At 29.4% G+C, this 24,063-nt stretch overlaps 1 protein-coding gene and 1 pseudogene across 1 annotated transcript; both read left to right on the top strand.

Moving 5' to 3' along the window:
- The first annotated feature begins 3,810 nt into the window (after positions 1-3,810).
- Positions 3,811-8,586, top strand: LOC121224452 (organic cation/carnitine transporter 1). The gene is made up of 3 exons (XM_041107790.1): positions 3,811-4,322; positions 5,767-6,276; positions 7,576-8,586. Exons 1-3 carry the CDS (start codon positions 3,812-3,814, stop codon positions 8,265-8,267), a joined length of 1,713 nt encoding a protein of 570 aa, XP_040963724.1. The 5' UTR covers position 3,811; the 3' UTR covers positions 8,268-8,586.
- Positions 8,587-12,037: 3,451 nt separating this feature from the next.
- Positions 12,038-23,852, top strand: LOC121224593 (organic cation/carnitine transporter 1-like; annotated as a pseudogene).
- The last annotated feature ends 211 nt before the right edge of the window (positions 23,853-24,063 follow it).

Below are 24,063 nucleotides of genomic sequence, written 5' to 3'. Positions count from 1 at the left end.
TAAAATGTCAAAGTTAAACCATTGGACTTTTGGAGTTGAAGTTTAATTTTTTAGATTTATTTTGAATTTAAATTATTGTTTATAAATTATATATCTATATATAAACATGATCTTCAGCTTTACGGTCATCGTGCCGAGAAATATATACATTATTATTAAAATTTAAGTATTTCGCATCAATTGGTCTCAATTAAATTATAAAATTATTAAAAGTTTGAAAATATTAAGTATTATTTTAAGGATTTTTATATTTTGATAAATCTAAAATATTAGATACACAAAATAAAAATCATGAGATTTGATTTATATATATTTATAAATTTGTTTCATACGGTATTTTTGTACAAGTTACGTTTTATATAATTAATTTTAAATTTAGAAAATATAAGTATATTATTGCTTTTTTCACTTACGTCGTGGATGTATTATAATTTAGTATATTATTGTTTAAGAGTACGGTAATGTTGGTCTCACTTATCAATTGAGTCTCAAAATAACTAAAAATTTAATTTTTTTTACAAAATAATAATATTATTTAAGATATTTTTATCTTTTTATGTCTTTATATAAAATTCAGAAGTACAAACATAACGAGATTTAAAACTACGACATTTATAATATTTAATCATTTAAATTTTTTTATAAATTATAATTTTTGACACGATATATATATTCTTCTAAATGACCCGAAAACCTTTTTCATTAATGTTAGTTTCCTCACCTATATAGTTATATTATATAAACGTCTTTTTTTATTAATACATAAACTTTAACTATATATATAATAGTGTGGTCAAGAATAGGTTGCATTTGCCCAATTAAAACCCCACCCATTGCCCATAGGGGTCATCAATTTACTTAGAGGTACAGGGCAGTGCTTAGCCATAATGATAGTGAATTAGTCATTAATTGCTGCCCAACTTAGATTTTAAATCCCCTATTAAATGGTTTACGTTTCATTACATTAAAATTTTGGTATGTTTTCATTCTTTAATATTTTCTTCATTGGTAGAATATTTTAATATTTTAATTATTTTTAGTTTTTTTATGATTATATTTAAAATTTTGAATCTTCTTTCCGATTGCCATTGGGGGTCAGCCTTTTGATCTTTCGACTGCATGTAGTTATTAGAGTTGTTCATGGGTCGGGTCGGGTCTTAACAAAATTTTAGGCACGATTGCTAGGTTTGGGCCCAACCTAAAAAATATGTCTAATTTTTTGTCCAAGCTTGCCCCGGATGAAAATGCTAAAATCCGAACCCAACCTGTATTAATTTTTTAATTTTATTTTTTTATATAAAAATATTAAAAATATAATACACCAAATACACTAAAAATATTAAAATAAATGTTTTTCAACAAAATGAAAATAAATTAAAAATTCTTTATACTTAAATAACACTAATATAAGTACAACTTAACAAGCAAATATCTCTAAAATAGTAGTAAAATTAACTATAAAATAAATGTTATACAATACTCAAGCATTAACAACAAAATAATAGCAACATGATAATGAAATTATAGCAAAAAGGTTTTCTCAAGTCCATGGTGGCTTGTTTTTCTCAAGCCCGATGGATATTGCTTGGTTAGCTTTAATCCACAATGACTTGTGTTTGTCTACACTTGACTAGTGGTTTGGATCATTTTATACGGATTCACAAGTTTCTGTATGAAAGAGATGGTTGTTACATTCAGATCCAACGCATGAGCTCATGGAGGTTTTGTGGTAGACAACCAATGATAAGGTTTGTATCAGAAACATTTGTTTTTCTTTCCGATGTTTCTTGCGAAGTGATAGGTTCGAGGTAGATGGTTTTCTTTGTATGGTTCACATTAGTTTCTGATATGTAATTCTTTGGTTTCAATTTCCAATGTATTGGAGCTTTAATGCTCCTTTCTTTTGATCATAACAATTTTTCATATCAAATGAAATTATTTTTCGAAAAGAAATACCTATTAACACCATAAAAAAGAATAATATTTGATACACCGTCACATGTACCATTAGTAAATAATATGATACATCATCATCAAATTAAACAAAAAAAATATGAAAGACTTGTAAATAAATACTAATTCTTAAATTTAGAATATTAAACTTAAAGGTTCAAGATATAAGATCTCTAATTTAAACTCTAGAATTTTAATATTATTATATAATTAATTATATTTAAATGAAGTTACTATATCTTTTTATTTTATTTAATAATAAAATGTCTTCAAACTTTTCCATATTACTAACTCATTAAGGCTGCCCCATAATTCAATATAACTTATAAAATTCAAAAAGTTACCATTTGGGAGAGCAACACAAATAAATGCCCAGAGTGCACCTCCAATTTGACCAAATTTGTGTCGTGTTTAGAAGGATATCAATGTGTAATGAATGACCTATTTTTTAAAAGTTACTATCAAATGTTAGGCGGATATATATTTTTCTATACATGTATTGTTACGGAGGATAAACACGAATTTTGAATATAAATTATCAAAAAAATACTAAATAAATATTGTTTAAAGGTTAAAATATGTTATAAGTTCTTATATTTTTATATGTTTTGAAAATATAATCTTTCTACTTTTATTTGAAAGAATTTACTTATATATACTTTTTCGATTTAAGATTGATTAAGGCCGTTAATTTTAGATTTATTGCAATGTTAGTATTTTAATTATATGGCTACCAAGTGAGAGTTGTTTTTTCAATTTCAAAAGGTTATACCAACAAAATTTAAAAAAAAATTAACAGCTTGAAAATTGAAAAATAAGAAAATAAATGTACATGCACCAAAATTAATATTTAATAAGAATATAAGGACTGATTACATTTAGATCAGGTGTTGGTGACAATAAAGATGTAAGGACTTGAGATGTTGAGCACGCAGATTCAAGTTTTATTGTTGATAACTTAGTTTGACTTTAATTAATTTACTCAATTCTGTATTTGTAGTGGTTCATCCTGATAGGATTTATTGATAATTGGGCTTAAATTCATACGCTACTAATAGTTAATCGATTAACTCCACACTATTAAAAGTTTAATTTTTATTTTTTTTTGTATGATCAAGAGATCCTTATGTTTACTTTATTGTTCATCATGAAGATTAATTTCTTCGACATTTATGGTTGTTAATCCCAACAATATAACCTCATAGGTTCATACTTGAGTTTTCTGTGAAAATAAAGTATGTCTTATTATTATACTTGACACTTGTTGGTATTAATTTTAAGTTTTTAATATAATGATAATAAGGTAAATACAAACCCAATTGTGTTTTTTTAAGGAATAATATTTGATGCATCCTCAATGCATGACATAAGTCTCATTCACCATCAAAGAATAATAACATGACACATCATCATTAAATTTAAAAAAAATGCGGGACTTGTAAATAACTAATAATTTTATTTAAACATAATTAAACATTAATTGTAACTATTATAAATAAATATTAATAACTCTCAGAATTAGGGTTTAATATCTCGAGTTTTGAGCGTTTATTTATAATTAATTATTATTTAATTATGTTTAAATAAAGTTATTAATACTTATTTATAAGCCCTCCACTATTTTTATTTATTTTATTTAATAATAAATTATTATATTATTATTCACTGATGGTACATGCATCGATAATTAATCAAACTTCTTTTTAGTTATCTAATTTGATTTTAACAACATTTCTCATTTAATGGTACATTAAAACACCATAAATGATGATCTTACTATTCATTCCCTCTCTCTTGTGGCATTGATTTCAATAATGTCATGATATATTAAGAGACGAGAAACACATTGTCAAAAGCCATGCAATATCCAACACAAAGGATGGTGAACATGGAGATCAAAAAAGAAGAGGAAACAAAAGAGATTTCCCATGAAAAAGGAGATGATGATGCAGCAACAGCGGCAGTTGCAGAAGAGAAGATGAAGCTGAGTGTGGATGAGGTTATAGAAAAGTACGTGGGATCCTTTGGGTTGTCCCAGATGCTGCAAGTGGTGTTAGTGTCATTTTCATGGGTGTTTGATTCTCAAAACACTTTAGTCACCATCTTTACTGATGCTCAGCCATCTGGTTGGAGATGTAAAACCAGTGCTATTAATGCATCATTATCCCCGTCTTGGTGCATGAACGACACTGCTGGTGGCGGTGGCAACGAAGGGCAATTGGCTGGTCATGTTTGTGGATTGGCAGCCGGTAGTTGGGAGTGGACCGGTGGGAATAGCGCCACCACTATTGCGGAGTGGGATCTTATATGCCACCGCAAGTTTCTTGCTGCTATTCCCACTTCACTCTTCTTCATTGGTTCAATTTTTGGTAATCAACTCTTCCTTCCATTAAAAACAAAAATATGCAACCAATCAATTTTTTAACCTAATTCAACTTATTCAATCTCTTCTCCCGAATCAATATCTTAATCGATTTTCATTTCAATTGATCAATTAGATCCAATTCTAAAAACAATGATTTTAACTCTTACTCTAAAGAAAAAAAATATTCTATATAAAGTTTTAACTCTTAATTCGAATCTTTCCATCATTCATATTTACTTAGGTAAATGGTATATTTAAGATATGTGAATCAAATTATAAATATGTATTTATTGAACACATTGTTTTGTTGGTATAAATATATTTTATAATATGATCCAAACATTTTAGAAAGATCGAAACGTAGTTAAGGTCGGGGGCCTTTGCTCACAAAACTTTGAAAAAATTTAGAAAACTTCAATTAGGCCCCATAGTTTTTAGAAATTCTCATTAGGCCTCTCAAAAATTATAAAAAATCTTATTAAGCCCTGTAAAATTTTGGAAAGTTTTAATTAAAACCTCAATTTTATAAAAAATTTTAATTAGGCTCCCCAAAACTTAGAGTTGGCATTTAACACCTTAACTAATGGTTAGGTTGATAGAAAAACTTATAAGAACAAAGTGAAAAAATTTGGGTTACGGGATCGAGATAATATTATAAAATACTGAAGGGTTTAAATTGAATTATTAATTTGAAGAGAGGGCTAAACTGCAGTTTTATAATAAGGACTAAGGGATTGAGATAATATTCCATCCTTGATACTTGATTGAGAAGATACTAAATGTTTTAAAGATTAATTTAAATTTTGAGGAGGTCTAATATAATTAACCCATTTATTTGATATGAACTTGTATAACAAAAAGTTCAATTAGGTAATTTGCGATGACCCATCACTTGAAGTTGTTATATCTTTAGTTAATGATCTTCTTAGAAACTTGTGATGCACGAAAGGAAAATCGAGGAAAATAAGATATAGATCTTAAGCGACGTGATTTTCTATTTTTAAGGTTTTAATTTTGTTTCTAAAATATAACATATTTTAAAATAACAAAATAAAATAATAAAAAAAATATTATTGAGTTTTATATATAGGCACATTATGTTTTTCTGATCAAAGAAAGTGTCAATTAGTACATAACTTATGACACAAGTTACGTTTTTCCGTAACATAGCAATTTTTTAGAAAAATTATATATTTTTTCATTATGAGTCTTTTTTGAAAATTATGTTTATTTAAATAAATTTGTTCAGATGTAAATGAAAATAATAATTATTATAGTTATTTCGAAAATAATAATATATAAAAGTTATTTGCACCATCCAAATTTGACCTTACTAATAGATAAACTTATCTACTTAAGTTATAAAGAATTATCTATCTAAATTCTTTATATTTTATATTTGTTAACAACGTGACATTGCAAACTATTAACATCCATTTGCATTATAGGTTGCACTTTTTATGGTCGCCTCGCAGACGTGTGGTTAGGTAGAAAGAAAACATTGTTGCTGGCATGTATCTTAACCTCCATCACCACTTTCTTCGCCTCCCTTTCACCAAATGTTTGGATATATTCATTTCTCCGGTTCGCAAATGGCTTTGCCCGTTCTGGAAATGGGATATGTTCCATCGTCCTCTCGATGGAAGTGGTTGGCAATAAATGTCGAGGCCAAGTTGGCCAATACGGTTTCTTTTTCTACACGGCAGGGTTATTGTCTCTCCCTTTCATTGCATATCCTATTAGAACCCATTGGAGGTATTTATATAGGATCATATCCCTTCCCCCTCTTGTATATATATTTTTGTTAGTCCCTTTGGTAGTAGAATCACCACGTTGGCTACTTGTTCGAGGGAGAAACAAAGAAGCTCTTGAGGTGTTAAGAAAACTTGCCAGATGGAATAGGAAGAAATTGCCTGACAATATAGAGCTCATCATTCCATCTCAAGCAACAACAACAGGTTCTAATACATTTATTTAGTATTGTTAATTTTATTTAGATTTAAGACTAAATTGACACAATGTATAAATGTTTGAGAGTTAAAGTTGATATTATATCAATTTCAAAATTTGATATATATGTCCTTTTTTAGTCAACCATTTAAAGTCTAGAAAAAAATTGAATAGTTGGGTGATAAAGAAAAAGGCATAATGACTTATTTGGCCCTTCAATTTTACAAAAAAATTCATTTTAGCCCTCCATTTAATTTTCACCTCTTTTACCTTTAAACTTGTATTGTTTGTCAAATCACCCAAAAATGGATAGAAAAGTTAGCATCTGTTAACATTGTTGATTTAGCATACACATGGATTCCCACATGGATGCCACATCAACAATTAATTATTTTTTAATATTTAAAAATTAAAAAATATTAACATTATTTAAAAAGTATAAAAATATTAAAAAGTGTTTTTAAAATTTTTAAAAAATTAATTAATTGCTGATGTGGCATACACATGGCATACACGTCAACAAAGTTAATAGACGTTAACTTTTTCATTTTGGGGTGATTGGACAAATAATGCAATTTTAAGAGATAAAAGAGACGAAAAATTAAATGGAGGGTTAAAATGATATTTTTGTAAAGTTGAAGAGTTAAATAAGTCATTATGCCAAAAAAACATACTGATAGTTAGATGAACACCCATGTAGTTTACCCTAAACCTTTTTATATACAAATAATAAAAACACTTAGGAAACTAAGGGCTAAGATAACTTAATCATTCCCGGTTCACTCTTCATCAGTTTTATAAGATTCTCACTTGAAGATTAAATTGGTGATAAAAAAATTCGAATAGTTGAGTAATAACTTTTCATAGTTGAGTGACTAAAAATGAAATTCACTTACCAATATAATTTATCCAAAAGTTTAAAATAAAGAATAAAGAATAAAAAGTAACATATACTTTATATAAATAAACAATTAAAATAGAAAAATAGGTAAAAGTACCATAGAAGTCCTTGTAATTAAAAGTCAAATTACATTTTACTCCTTTACTGAAAAAACAAGTAAATTAGTTTCTTGTACATTAGATGAAAGAGTAAATTAGTCCTTTATATTAAAATTTTTATCTATTTTTACTATTAAAAAACTGAGGTGGTTGACAAAGTAACTAAACAGTTACACCTAATATGCCATGTGTACCTCATTCTAACATACCGCGGTCAGTGAAGGTGACCCATGATACTTTTACCCCCCAAAAAATACAAAATAGAACGAAGGTTAGCTGTATTTTAGCTAACAATATAACTTTTACAGGGAGTGAAGGTGACAAAGATACAATAGGTGACGAAAACGAAAACATATGGACAACAAGATGGGCTGCTAAGAGAATGATTATAGTAATGTTATTCGGCTTTGGGGTTGGCTTCGTCTATTTCGGAATCCAATTAAACACCGAGAATCTCAACTTCAATCTCTACTTAACAGTTATAATCAATGCTTTAATGGAGATCCCCGCCATTATCATCGGCGGCATACTATTGAGCTTCACCAATCGACGTCTACTTTCATCATTATCAGCCATTTCAGCCGGTGTTTTGTGTATCCTTTGCATCATTTTCACCACTGCATCGTCGAAAAACACTAGTAGTAGCAATTGGCCTAAATTGACGATCGAAGCTATTGGTTTTATGGCTAGTTCTATCACGTTCGACGTGTTGAACATTTACTGCGTCGAGCTTTTTCCTACCAATTTAAGGAACTTTGCGGTGTCGATGTCGCGTGCATCGTTGATGTTGGGGGCTTCTTTGTCACCTTTATTGGTGGCGGTCGGCCGTCTTAGCCCGTCGCTTTCATTTATTGTGCTTGGGGCTCTTTCTATTGTAAGTGGAACATTAAGTGTATGGTTGCCGGAGACAAGGAATGCTCCTCTTTATGAAACCTTAAAGCAACAAGAAGAAGAAGAAGAAGAGAAACGCCGCCGTTTAAGACAGCCCACCGTGGTCTAGTTTTAGAGCATAGAAATATGCTAACAATAAAAAATTAAGCACCTTGAATGAACATACTTTCTGTTATATAATTATAATAAAATAAAAATATCGGACCCAGCGTAATAAAAGGAAGTCCTAAACCCCAAAGTGGGGGGACTCCTCCTTGAGCCTCCAGTTTTCTCTGAAATGGGGATCCATTTTCTCCCATTTTGGGACCTTTCCATTCATTTTGTTTATTTAAAATCATATATGTTTGTTGGGTAAATTTAGAAATTTGTACGGGTTTGAAGTAAATTATAAATGTTCGGGGATAAAATAAAATTTTATCATTGTTCTAATTGGTGTTCTTACAATCTCTAATGGTTTACAACTTTTTTTTAGTGAACATATTGGTAAACATTAAACGAATATGTTCGTGAATAATGTTCATAAATAAAATAAACATACAATCAATAATAATATTATTAATTTTTAAAATCAAACACCAGTTTTAAACAAGCTTTAAATGATTTATTAAATAAGATTTAAACGGACATAAATAAGCTTGTTCGTTAATATAAATGAATTGAACAAACTTTGTTCATGTTCAATTCATTATTAAGATCTTGTTCATATTCGTTTATTTAACTTGATAAATAAATAAATATTGAGCGATTTATGAAACACTGTTCATTTACGATCCTACATTTGACATTTAATCTCTTATATTTATATAATTTATATAACAACTATCTTTTATAACAAATAAATTTACTATATATTTTATTTTTACCTTTTATAATAATTTTCTATTTATAACAGGTGTTAGTCAAATTTTAGTGAAATTAATTTTATTCTTTATAAAATATAATTAATATATTATTTCAATGAAATAATTAAAATTTATGTAAAAAACCTATCAATTATATTTTATTAATAAAAGTAATTTTTAATAAATAAAATTGTATTCGTAAATTTTATTAAAAATATTATATACATATAGTTATATATTTGTATAACATTTAATAAATTTAGGTACTAAATTGGGTCCAAAAAAGTTTAGATACTAAATTAAGAAAAAATGTCAAGTTTATGTACTAAGTTGAGTTAAAAAAAGATTTAGATACTAAATTAAGAAAAAAGTGTCAAGTTCAGGTACCAAATATTATATTAAAGAGAATTAAACTCCATGGCCTGCCAAAAGAAAGGCAGGCTTTATTAATAAATTAATTCCTAAACTTAATTCTAAATCTATATTAAGGTTTTAAAGTTTTTTTTTTAAAGAATTGATGACTAAATTATTAATTTTGTTTAAAATTATCTAAAAAGTACATGACATTAGTAAAAGTGTGCCATATTTGGAATTGAGCCAAGTTAAGTATGAATAATAGAAATATTATGATTTAATTCTACTCAAAATTTAGGATTAGATGTTTGATTCAAGCTTTTTAAGATTGAGTTCAACTGGAGACATAATTAAGTTGCTTAAACTCAAATAAATTCGTTTATTAATCTTTCTACTGAAATTTAAACTTGTATTGAGTACAAATATAGTTTCATACTCAATAAGATTGTAGTGTGAACTTCACAGAATAGTAAGAAATTAAATAGAAAAAAAGAGTGGAAGTGGATTGTGGTATCAAATACCAAAAATTTTCTATTATTCTCCTCAGCTATCGAATATTTTCCTTTTCTGCTGATGGATGCTTCATTATCATGTCACTCATTTATATAATAATTAGAAATGTAGGTTTTAAAAATAGGTTCAATTCTACTATTAGTCTCGCTATTTTACGAAAGTAGTGGATTTAATCTTTGTACTTTAATTTGATCAATTTTAGTTCTGTACTTTTTTAATTTTTAAAATTTATGTTCTAAAATCTGATACGACAAACATGTTATCATATATGTAATATCATGCCAGCTTGTCATTTTCACATGTTACTCACAAAAAGTCAAGTTAATGGATTAAACGGCTATCTTTTGCATCTAGATTGAAATTTTAAAATTCGAAAAAGGATAATAACTTAAAATGATTCAAGTAGAGAATATAAATTAAATCTACAATTGTACACATAATACATGACTAGAAATTAAATTTATCAAACATATTTAACTGTTTACTATTTTAGTCAAGACTAAAATTAATGAATTCAAAAAAAGTAAATATACTAAATGTATATAAAATAATAATTTGCGCTATCTTTGGAACCCAATTTATGAACCTTTTAAACATGATCCCACCACCAGCTCCTCTTGTTCCACCCTTTCACTCACTATGACCTTAATACAGAAAATTTACACATATTTTTAGCTAGATCAAATTCGTGCCGGATTTAAGTACATAACTAATTATATAATGTTATTTGAATTCATCGTAGGAACATTAAATTAGGATGACTTGAACGGTTAGATTTAAGTTAATTTTACCCTAAAATGTATAAGGTAATCAGTTAGTTGGTGGAGTTACAAGTTGAATATAGTAAATGCACTAAAATTATAATTTAAGTTAAATATGCATATCAATGTTTACTTATTTTTACGGAGGGAAAAAGGAGCATAGGATTTCTTGAAAAAGATGACAATTTGAACTTATGTTAACCACAACTCGAGAAAGTGATAGTAAGCTAAATACTAACCCAATTATTTTTCTTTTCTTTTTTATCTAATATTGGGAGTAGAAGGTGGGCATCACATGATTTCAACATGTGTTAAATGGTGTCTAATAAGAGTTTTAATCATCACCCCTATACAATTGTCTTGTTTTTTTTCTTAAAGGTATAATATAATTTTTGGCCCCTAACTTTTTTTTTGTCTACTTTAGTTTTTAAACTTGGCAACTCATTTTGGTCCCTAAACTTGGATTCTATCAATATTTGATTATGTAACCAATGTTACAGGAACAAGACTGAATTAGATGGACAGAGAACTGATTGATATAACTTATTAAACAAAGGGGTAAAATCGATTGACTTTGAAACTGCTTGAAATTGGCAAAAATAGAAAATTTGGACAAAAACCTATAGTTGAACAGGTTGAACTAGTTTAATTTTTAAATTTTTTTTTCATATTTTTATGAATTTTTCGTTAATTATTTAATTATTGTTGGTTTGGCGATCGAACCCATTGAACTAGTTAAGTTAGGAATTGATGGTCTGACTTGTTCAACCACCGATCTGGTTATTAAAACATTGGTTGTAGGGGTGTTCAAACTTCGGTTAAAACCAAATTAACCAACTAAACCTATCTAATTCGATTAATCGGTCAATTAAACGATCTAGTTTCGTCGGAGGTTGGTTAAAGGTTTTTAGAATTTCAATTAACGGTTAATTCAATTTGAAATCGGATAATTAATCAAACTTAATAAATAATATTATATATTATATGTATTAGGCCACTACTAATTCAGTTAATTCGGTCAAATGAACATTATCAGTTTTTTTATATATTTTATACTTGTTTTAACAAAAAAACCATATAAATTTCGGTTTGATTAACATTTAAAGAATTAAAAAGTTCAATTACTTCGGTTAATACTAGTTCAGTTCGGTTAACCGTTTGAACACCCCTAACTAGATGCAACTCTAAGATTGTACTAGATCATCACTTGAAAATTTATATAAAATTTTAGATTTCAAGTGATGATATGGCATGATCTCAAAGGGTCACATTATTAAACGTTTATATTTTTCAAGTTTTGGGATCAAAATAGACCTAATTGTCTAGTTCGAGTGTCAAAATAGACCCAAAAAAATATAAATACCAATATATCAAAACCATCCCAATAGAAAATCCGCAATAAGGGGGGCATGTTTACAAAAGAAGAGGCAACAAAAGATGTTCCTCGTGAAGAAAATATGGAGCTCAATGTGGATGAGGTTATAGAAAGGTATGTCGGATCCTTTGGGTTACCTCAGCTGTTGCAAGTGATGTTAGTGTCATTTGCATGGGTATTTGATTCTCAAAACACCTTGGTAACCATCTTTACTGATGCTCAGCCATCTGGTTGGAGATGCAAAACCAGTGCCGATCCATCATTATCCTCATCTTGGTGCATGAACAACACTGCAAGTGGTGGTGATGGCAACAAAGGGCAATCGACCGGTCATGTTTGTGGATTGGCAGCCGGTAGTTGGGAGTGGATTGGAGGGAATAGCGCCTCCACTATTGCAGAGTGGTATCTTATCTGCCACCGCAAGTTTCTTGCTGCTATTCCCACTTCACTCTTCTTCATTGGTTCAATTATCGGTAATCAACTATCCGTGTCACTCTTCCCCTCCATGCTATAGGTTTCAATTATGGTGGTTATCGAATTATAGATAATTTACAAATGATGTGCGTATGATAATAAAATTTAAGATTTATTCTTTTTGTTTTTAGCATGTTAAATCCAATTTATCTATACAATTTTAGAAATTTTTGTTATGCCCCTCAAGTTCTTTTGAAAATTTGAATTGGGCCTCTCTAATTTTTTTCATAAATTCTTATTAAACCCTCGAAAGTTTCAAAAAATTTTAATTACTCTTAAATTTTTTGAAAATTCCCATTAAGCCCTCTAAAATTTTAGAAATTTTAATTAAGACTCTCAAATTTTTTATAAATTTAATTGAGCCCCCATAACTTAATGGCAAGATCCTCTATTTCATATTTGGGTTGGCATTCCACACCCAAACTAATGGTTAGGTTGACATAAAGACCAGAAAGAACGAAGCAAAGAATTTTGGATTAGGGGATTGAGATAAAACTATAAATTTTTGAAGAGACGGATATTAATTTTGTGTTATGAGGGCTTAAATTGAATTATAAATTTAAAGATGGAGCTAAAATACAGTTTTGCCATTTGAACTGAGGGGGCCAATACGTTATCTCTTGATTCCAACCCTGGTAATAATTTGATTGGAGCTAGCTAATTTAAAATCGGTGTCATAATTTGAGGATGTCTAATAGAACCAACCTTATTTATTTTATATCAATTTGTATAAGGTAAAAGTAATATAGAAGCCCTTATATTAAGAGATAAATTGCATTTTCTTCTTTGTACTCAGAAAATGAGTAAATTAGTCCTTATAAGTCAAATCAAAGAGCAAATTGATCCGTTTTATTAAAATTTCATCCATTTTTATTGTTAAAAATTGGTCCATGTACGCCACAATGAAGTACATGTGGCACGCTACGTGTAACTATCTGATTATTCTGTTAATCATGTCAATTTTTAGCAATAAAAATGGATGATTTTTAAACAAAAATTACCCGTTGCCCTTTGATGTAACGTATATGGATTAATTTGTCCATTTTTTGAGTAAAAAAGGATAACATGAATTTAACTCCTAATACAGGTCCTCCATGATACTATTACTCACAACTTGGAGGTGCTATATCTGTGGTTAATGATCTTTGTTTCCACTGCCATTATAGGTTGTGCTTTCTATGGCCGCCTCACCGATGTTTGGCTAGTTAGAAAGAAAACACTTTTGTTGGCATGCATCTTAACCTCCACCACCACTTTCCTCACTTCTCTTGCACCAAACATTTGGGTGTATTCCCTTCTCCAATTTGCAAATGGCTTTGCTCATTCTGGAAATGGGATATGTTGCCTTGTTCTTTCAACAGAGGTCGTTGGCCGTAAATGGCAAGACCAAGTTGGCCAATACGGTTTCTTTTTCTTCACAGCGGGTGTCTTGTCTCTCCCTTTCATTGCATATCATACTAGAACCTATTGGAGGTATTTGTATAGGATCATATCCCTTCCCCCTCTAGTCTATGCTTTTTTGTTAGTCTCTTTGGTATCAGAATCTCCTTGTTGGCTCCTTGTTCGAGGGAAAAACAAAGAAGCTCTCGAGGTGTTACAAAAATTTGCAAGTAGAATGGGAATGAAATGCCTGATAACATAGTGCTCATAATTCCATCTCAAGCAACAACAGGTGCTAGTATAGTTTATATTCAAATGATTTATTTAATTAGACATTGCTTAGTTAAACAATTAAACCAAGGGTTAAACCATGGGTTGGAGTTTGAACTTTTTTTTTCAAGTTTGTCCCTAAATTTGTAATTATTTTCACATTATAGTTTTTTTTTACAAATTAGGCCTTGAACTTGAAAATTATTCCTTAATATCAATGATTAACTTGAACAAAGAAAAGTTCAAACCCCAATGCAAGAATAGTTGTCAAATTCATGCCCTAATGTGTAAATAATTATCAAGTTTAAGGTCTAACTTAGACCAACAAAAAATTCAAAACCCAATATGAGAATAATTGTTAACTTCAAACCTCAAATAATAATTTAATCTTAAACTAATTCAATTTATTTAGTAAATTTAATTTATTTTTTTTCAAAAAATTGACATTTGGGCATTTGAGCTCAAGTTTACTAATGCATTTATTCTTAATTTGTAGCCTTATTAGATTAACTAATTTTCTATCTTCGCTTATTTCCATCTTGTATACAGAAAAGAATCAGTGCTATCAAGGCATGCATCTAAACGCGTATGTGCCTTACACCTTTACACTTCCGCAACCTATGCGGACCATGACACAAGAAGCATTCCACTAGCTTCTTCTCATTTTCGGCCTCCTTGGCTTCGACACCCCTTGCGCTCTAACCAAGTACCAAGGCCTTACCCACTGGCTTCTCCTTAAGCTTGAATTTCTTCGGACATTTCTTCAATATGTGTGGACCATCGCAGAGAAAGCATTTCAACTTGTCCCTTTACTTATTGGGTTTCTTCTTCCCAACTCGTGGTTTCCCATTACCACTATTGTCGCTGTTGTCATTGCCATCAACAACATCTTCCTTGTGATCCTTTTTACATACGCCCCTTTCCTTGGACTTGGAAGACCCAAGCTTGTCTTTCCCTGGACCAAGCTTGACCACGGACTCTACTACCATCATGGCTTCCGACAGCTTTTGGACACCTCTTTGTTCCACCTCCTGTCTGACCCACGGCTTCAACCAATTCTGAAAAGCAAGCAATGCTTCTTTCTCGGTCACATCTGAAACTTGGAGCATGAGTTTCTTGAACTCTTAAACATACTCCCCCACCGTGCCCTGTTGCGTTATCCCTTGCAACTTTGCCCAAGCTTCTTTCTAGGTAAATTCAGGGTAAAATTGCCCCTTCAACTCACATTAGAACTCTTGTCACGTCCCAATCTCACCTTGCCTTTTATCTGTGGTCCTGTCTCACCACCATAAAAGCTCAATATCAGTAAGAAACATTGAAGTAGTGTTTACCTTAAACGTATCATCCACGATGCCTTTGGCATAGAAATAGTTTGTAACAACTCGATTTTGACCCCAGACAAAGTAGTTTCGGGACCATAAATCCGAATCAGAAAAATAATTTAAAATTATTTTTGGTATTTCTAGTATGTGAATTACTATGTGTGAAAATTTCGTATGAAAAGTTGATCGTTTGAGTGCTCAATTTGATAAAAAGGGCTTAATCGCGTAAAATAAAAATTTAGGGATTAAATCTAAAAGCATCTATTTGTCGTTGTCTTTTTAATTAGAAGGTTTAAAGATGAAATTTAACCACTATTTAGATAGTGGGTGGCTAAGTTCAAAACTAACCTTAATATATAAAGGTTATAATTATTTTTAATAAGGTTAAATTAGTAAATTATAAATTATTATAATACATAATAGTGAAAACATAAAATATAGTTTGTATCATCTTCTTTAGCCGAAATTGAGATGAAAGAAAGCCATTAAAATGCTTGAAGAAGGTTCGGCCATATCCTGGCTTAATTAAAGCTTTGTTTTTGTTCGGTTTTTGAAAATTTTTACATTTTTGAGATAGTTGCTTTGTGTACTACAAGACCCATGCTTTAATTTTAGAATTTGGTGATGATTTTGTGATATTCCATTGATGAATTCTTGATCTTTTTGATAGTTGATGATGAAATATGAAAGATATATGAAAGATTAACATGTTTTGTCTTTGAATTTTTGGTGAAATTGAGTAATTAGGGCTAAATTGTGAAATTAAATTTTTGGGGGACTAAAATGTGAAATAAATGAAATATGTGGACTTGTATGAGCACTAGGAACATTCGGCCCTTGTATAGTGTGGGCAAATTTTGTGTATTTTGTGTTTTATGCAATAGGGACGAAATTGTAAAAAGTGTAAATGTTATGGGTAAAATGGTAATTTGCCTATTTATGTGTTTTTGGACTAAATTGAATGTAATAATATTTAATTTAGCTCATTTTGAATATATTTAGATCAAGAACCAAAGAAATCGGAGTTGGATCGGGGAAAAGCTAAAGTCGTCGACTAATCGTCCAGTTTCGATTTTTCACTGTCCGAGTTAAGTCTATTAGCTATTTAATGTTATTAAATCGGTATATATGTATGTAAATGTATTGTATTTTTGTTGAACTTTAATTTAAAAGTATATTGATTGAAATAAAATAAAGTATGAATGATATACATGTATTATTAATGTTCGAATATATATATAGGTTTATACTTATATAAACCTTTAAATTTAGTTAAAGTATAAATGGTATATAAGTATATGCATGTATAAATTATTGGATTAATCAAAGATATGTATAAGATATATGTATATATATAAGGTTCGAATGATTATATAAGTATATATATATGTAGAAACTCTTGGATTTGGTTTGTGATATGTATGTTATAATTGTATATATAGATTCGAATAAGCATGCAAATATACATGTATGTGTTGTGTATTGAATTTTGATATGTTATTATATAAGTATATGAGGATCGATTATGCATATATATGTGTATAAGTTCTAGTTTTGAAATTGAGTATGAATTTATACATTTATATGGTAGATTCAAATATGTATAAATGTACATGTATAATTTCTTAAATTGAAATTAGGTATGGAATTATATATGTATACATGAGGTCGAATGTGAATGTATATGCATATGTATAAGTTTTGTATTGAATTAATGGTATAAAATTATTAGCTTAGATTATTTTAATATGTTCGAATGTTAAATGTATATTATATAAGTATATTATAAGTTAATAGTATGATAGTAGTAGTAGGATCCAAGATATAAGGTTATGTATAAATATGTTCGGTGGAATCATTGAGTTATGAAGCTGGAATTGATAATACAAATTATATATATATCCATGTCTTCAAAGAGAAAGATTATAAGTTTTGAGCTGAATTTTACGTATGGATTTATATCCATAAATAGTTCGAATACGAGATACAAATTATGTGAATTGAGATTTCAAGCTCAATGCCTAGAAGGCTTATTGCCAGTGAGATAATTCAGACTCTATTTCTAGCAGACTGGATGCCGGTGAAACAATTCAGACTCTATGTCTAGCAGGCTGGATGCCAGTGAAACAATTTAGACTTTATGTCTAGCAGTCTTGATGCCGGTGAAATATTTCAGACTTTAAGTCTAGCAGGCCAAAAGCCGGTGTACTGAATCAAGTTTTAAACTTAGTAGGCAAAGTGCCGGTGAATCTGTTTATATTACGTGTTTAAATATAATGGATATGCGAATGAATTATTATGTGTTTAAATATAATGGATATGCGAATGAATTATGTCATATGAATTTGAAGAACATGTACATATATTCGGTCATTGGATGTTGATGAGCATATAAGCATTCGTTTATATGTAATTGAAGAGCATATAAATATATATTTGTTCTTATGCATTTGCTAAGTTTATATATATTCGGATGTATGCATGTGATAATCTATATATATGCATTTGGTATATGCATTTAATAAGCATTTACGTATACGGTGAAATGCATTTTTGGTAAGTAGGAATATATTCGGTTGAATTTGTTTAAGGTATATGTATATATATACATTCGGTGATAATCTTTGTTAAACATATATATATGCATTCAGCTATTCTTGTTTAAAGTGTACATGCATTTGGTTTTAAATGTTGATAATTATGTAAGCATTTGACTACACGTAACTGATATGTAAATGTATTGGTTGTAAAGTTTGATGAGTATTTATGAATACATTTGATTATATGCATGTCATATATATATGTACTCTTTGATATGAATGCTATGAGTTCATATATTTGATTATAAATAAGATGTTTATGAATAGCAATATTCAAATGGTAATATATTGAGTATTCGCAATTTCATTAAGTGTACGCAGGAAATTATATAATTTATTTTATATTTTGTTATGTTGTAAACTTACTAAGCTATAAAGCTTACTTTGTTTGTTTATGTCTTTCTATTTTATAGATTTAAATATCAAGCTTCAAATTTGAGGATCGTCAGCAAGATCATCACTCTATATACTCTCTCGGTAGTAAAATGTTTAAATTTTAACTATGGCATGTATAGACTAGATAAATTTTTTGAAGGTTATACTTTGTTATATTGTATATTAATTTAATAGCCATATGAAAATGGTTTATTTCCTTATGGATTAGCTGGATTCTAATGTCTTTATTTTGTTTTAAATGATCTAAGTGAAGCTCATAATATGTCATATTTAATATTAGATCAAGTTTATTAAATTTTAAATATTTATATATAATATATATGTTTTGATTTTGCAATGGTTGTGTTTTGTTCAGTAATGCCTCGTAACCCTAATTCGATGACGGATACATGTTAGGGGTATTACATAGTTTTCCATCCTCCACAAGAAATTGTCCACATCGTATGCAGACCTTGTCCCCACAAACTTTTTCAGCTTCGGGACATCCTCGTAACTGAGTGTTGCACTTGACACTCTTTTCCCCACAGCTGCTCGGCACAAGGCCAACTCTCCCTCAAGCTCCTCTATTCTTGTGCTCAAAACCATCATTGTGGCCATTGATTCCTCCTTTAAAGCCTTCACCATGGCTTCGAGAGCATCATTCCTCTCCGTCAGCTTCTTCTTTTGGGAATCTAGCAACTCTTGCACGCTATCCATCTGGGAAGTGAGACACATGGTCACGAAGTCCTTGGACTACTCCCTCAAGTCCTCAATGCTTTCCCCAAGCGTATTGTCTAACACTTTTACGTTCTTCATGGACTCCTCAAGCTTACCCACGTGTTCCTTAACAGCCGACAGCATCTCCCTCAAAGACTTTCTAACCCACCTTTGTTTGAACTCTTCTTTCGACATCCCAACGGTGCCTTCGAACCAATAGCTCAGATACCACTTGTCACGAGGCTAGATCTTTCGTCTCGCGATCCGTGCAACCTTAGGCGATTCGTTCGTCCAAACTTGCCTAAGTTAGCCTTTACTCGAGTGAGGATTCCTTAAGAACTCCTCCAATGCACCAAGTTGAAGAGCGGAAGTGATTTATGCCAAAAGAAGCTACAAAGAACAACAGAAAGAGCGCATACAAAGTCTTTGAGTAAATGCTCTCAATATTCTCTTATTCACAAAGAATAATGAAACAATGAATGAAGTGAGTACAAATGAGGGGAAGGCTCTCTATTTATAGTTGAGCTCTCCCAAAACCAACGGTCAAGATACATTTACATCGACGGACAAGATTAACTATATCCCTTTATTTTAGGGATTTACAACATATGCCATATCAAATCTAATCTAATCTCATATTTACAAGATATGATTCCCTCAATCTTCTAAGATTAGTTACCAAATTAGCCTAAGTTGTCATATCGGGCCAACCAGGCTTCAATCTAACAAGCTTCTCCAACAGTTCTTTGAATCGGGTCAATTCTCATGGGCTAAATGATCCTCATCTAAACAATAGACCTTCATTGGATGCATTTGGTGCGATGGTCACGGGCTTTGAACTGCAGCCCGTGACACAAGAGCCTAGGATCCACATGTTTTTTAGCGGAATGGTCTATTTACGCTTTCAACCCTTCCACTTTTATGGCTTATTTCAATTTAGTTTTTTTTTAATTTTACCCTATAATTTTATTTTTATTTCATTTTAGTCCCTTAAAGAACGGTGTTGTTTTGGGGGATAGGGAATAATTGCCCGATTAGTCCCTCATCTTTTACGCGCATTCAATTTCAATCCCTATTCGATTTTATTATTTAATTTATTATGATTTGTGCCTTTATTTCTATTTAAATTTCAATTCAGTCATTCGTTTGATTAATTTCATTATTTATATATTAATTTATTTATTATTCTTCACTTTTTAAATACCTAAAAGTTAATATTATTTATATTCGTTTTATATATTTATTATTCATTATTTTTTTAAATACCTAAATTTAATATTATTTATATCTATTATAATTATTTATTTGTTTATTATTCTTTTATCTTTTAAAAGTTTAAATTTAATATTTTTATATATATTTTATCAATTTATTCATTTATTTATTATTCTTTTACTTTTAAAATATTTAAATTTAATATTATGTATATTTATTTTATCTATTTACTTATTTATTATTCTTTTACTTTTTAAATGCTTAAATTTAATATTATTTATGTTTGTTTTATCTATTTATTCACTTATTTATTATTTTACTTTTTTTAAATACTTCAATTTAATGTCATTTGTTTTATCTATTCATCAATTCATTATGCTTTTAAATATTTAAAATTGGACACTACTCATATTCATTAAGCACCTTTCATTTTCATTTTTATTTTGAGTTACTTTATTATGTTGTGATGTCATAAATTGATTTTCTTATCATTTCTATATTCACATTATTATTACAATAGTATTTACCTATTTTCTTGTTATTTATCATTCTAATATAAATGTTCTACTACTTCACATCACTTCATTATCATTGTACCATACAGTATGGCTCCGTTTATTTCACTGAAAATAGCTTTCGGAAAATTATTTCTGAAAAATGACTTATTTTTCTGGAAAAGTTAATATTTTCTGGTGTTTGGATGAATCTGTGTAAAATATTTTCTTTTGTTTGGCAGATTCTTTAAAAATATTTCATAAAAGTCATTTTCAATTAAACAAACATACATTTGAGATTTTTTTTATTTTTTCATTGTTTAATTGAGTTTGTTTTATATCTATAATTTTATATTTTACATTGTTTTTACATATATTAAAAATATTTTGTTAAATTTAAGTTCATTGCAACGATTATTTTTTAGTTACATGACTACCAACTGAGTATTTTTTTATTTAAAAATGTGACATTAACAAAATTGACAAAAAAAATCAACAATGTCAGCAGTTGGAGTTGATTTTTAAATCTGGAAAGTAGAGGGACTAAATTCTTGAAAATAAAAGTACAGAAACTAAATTGCAAATTTGTGAAGATTATATAGACTTATGACATATTTTAACATTTATACTACAAAACATTTATTATTAATATATTTATAATTCTAATAAATATTTAGTATTAAAATAATAATATTGATATATATGTGAATAATATTATTTAAAATTATTATTTTTAAAATTTACTATTAAAATAAAATTTAAATATTAAATAATTTATTATTTTTAATAAATTATATTAATTATATTAATAATTTATTATATGACTAAATATAAATAATTAAATGCGTATGTTTAATAATATTAAAAAATATAATATTTTACATTAATATTTTAAATATTTTTAAAAATAAAAATAAAATTTATTATCAATATAATAAAATTAAACTTGATTTAAGTTAATTTTTATATAAAAGTAAAATTATCTATTGAGGAGCTCTTTTCAAGAAAATGGCTTACGCTTTTCAAAAGGATAAGTCATTTTACAAGGAAAAATGCTTCTTTTTTGTTTATCTGTAAGTCATTTTCCGTTGACCAAGCTGTTTTCTGTAAAACAAACACAGGAAAATGCAGAAAATATTTTCCGTAAAACCTTTTACATGTAAACAAACGGACCCATATTTAAACGTTTATCTATTTTTAAATTATGCTCGAATAAGTAAAATGCATATAATTTCAAGTGTCATGTTCGTTTTTTTGCGCGATACATAAAAAAGGAAATTTTAAACCGAGACAAATGTTCATTATTTTGGAATTAGAAAAGTTGTGTTCCTAACTTACGGAACATGGCTTCCTTCTAAAACTGAGATAGTTGAATATCCATTTTAAAGTAAATAAAAACAAGATTTTAGTGCTTGTTCTCGTTTACAAGGATTTAAGGCATTGTGTCCTAAGTTACGGGACTTGATATCCTTTCTTCTCGATTAACTTGAAATAAGTCATTTTTCATAAAAATTAATTTAGTAATGTTTTAATAAAAGATTGTATTTTAAATCTCTTCAAATTTGTAATTTTCGGCACTAAGACTTTAATTAATCAACTAGGTACCAATTTTGGGCGTTACGAGGATGCTAATCCTTCCTCGTGCGTAACCGACTCCCGAACCTGTTTCCTGAATTTTTGTAGACCGAAAAACATTGTTTTAATAAATCAATCCTCTTATTAAAACAATCAAATCATAATGTGACCCGATCACAACCCTCAAAAATGATCGGTGGCGACTTTCATTTTTATTTTTTTAAATAAAAAGTCGATTTCAAAAAATGGTTTCGACAATAGCTATTTTGTCTTAATTGTTGGAATATTGTTTCTTTTGAATATATTTTTTATATTTTTAAATCGATTGTCATGTTGGAACACTACTTCTTTTGAATCAATTGTTTTTATGTTTAAATCGACTGTTACATAACACTTTTAATTTTAGCTTGGCCCTCCAAAGATTAATATCATGGCTCCGCCACTGGCACCGCCCATTCAAATCCACCATTAACTCAACATAACTCGACCCATTAAATATTAATTCGGTCCTCCGAAAAATCAAAGATATTATCGACTTGCTCTAATATGACATAACTTTTAAATATTTTATATTTTTATTAAAATAAAATAATAAATTTTAATGATTATTAATTATTTTATAGATATAATTATATTAGAGTAAATATTAATATAAAATTTATTATTATATATTAGAATATTTTAATGCTGCCCTACGCGCCACCAATTGAAAATTGAACTCTTCCTGAAACTCATTAGATTCGGATTTTTTTACAATTTTAATTTCTTTAATTCTATTTTCCCTAATATTACTATTATGTGTTTTTTCACAGGCACAGGGAATGAGGGTGACAAAAACGAAAGCATATGGACAACAAGATGGGCTGCTAAAAGGATGATAACAATGATGTTATTCGGCTTTGGGGTTGGTTTCATTTATTACGGAATCCAACTAAACGCCGAGAATCTCAATTTCAATCCCTACTTAACAGTTATAATCAACGCCGCATTGGAAATCCCCGCCGTTTTCATCGGCGGCATACTATGGGGTTTCACCAACCGACATCTTCTTTCATCGTTATCACCAATTTCAGCCGGCGTTTCATGTCTCCTTTGCATCATTTTCTCCTTTGCATCCTCCACCACCAGCAGTTGGCCTCAATTAACGATCGAAGCTATTGGTTTCATGGCCGCTGCTATCGCGTTCGACGTTGCGTCAATCGTTAATGTTGGGAGCTTCTTTGTCGCCTTTATTAGTGGTGGTCGCCCGCCTTAGCCCGTCGCTTTCGTTCGCCGTGTTTGGGGCTCTTGCTGTCGTGAGTGGAACCATAAGTGTGTGGTTGCCTGAGACTAAAAATGCTCCGCTTTATGAGACTTCAAAGTAACAAGAAGAAGAAGAAGAAGCGGAACGTCGTCGTTTAATGCAGAACACTGTGGTACAGTTTTAGAACTTGAAAATGCGACGATAATGGCGTTACCATTATCGTTTCCTTGTGGTTTAAGTTATAAATTATCATTATGCGCACTAATCTATTAAGCTGAAATGGATAATTTTGTCATGGAAGTGATGTCTTAACAGAACTGCGGAAGGGTTGAGAGGGAATTTAGGTTTCAAACTCTAGAGATAATATTAGGGTAAATTCCGCTCAATGTCACTAA

Source organism: Gossypium hirsutum, chromosome D12, assembly GCF_007990345.1.
Source record: "Gossypium hirsutum isolate 1008001.06 chromosome D12, Gossypium_hirsutum_v2.1, whole genome shotgun sequence".
In the NCBI taxonomy this organism is placed as follows: domain Eukaryota; kingdom Viridiplantae; phylum Streptophyta; class Magnoliopsida; order Malvales; family Malvaceae; genus Gossypium; species Gossypium hirsutum.
Note: the sequence above shows the minus strand (reverse complement) of the source record. Positions and strands in the feature narration are given on the sequence as shown.

Coding starts and splice junctions, on each gene's coding strand:
- LOC121224452 (XM_041107790.1), top strand. CDS start 3,812: ATGCAATATCCAACACAAAGGATGGTGAACATGGAGATCAAAAAAGAA. Junction 4,323..5,766: donor CTTCATTGGTTCAATTTTTG/GTAATCAACTCT, acceptor TTTGCATTATAG/GTTGCACTTTTTATGGTCGC. Junction 6,277..7,575: donor ATCTCAAGCAACAACAACAG/GTTCTAATACAT, acceptor TAACTTTTACAG/GGAGTGAAGGTGACAAAGAT.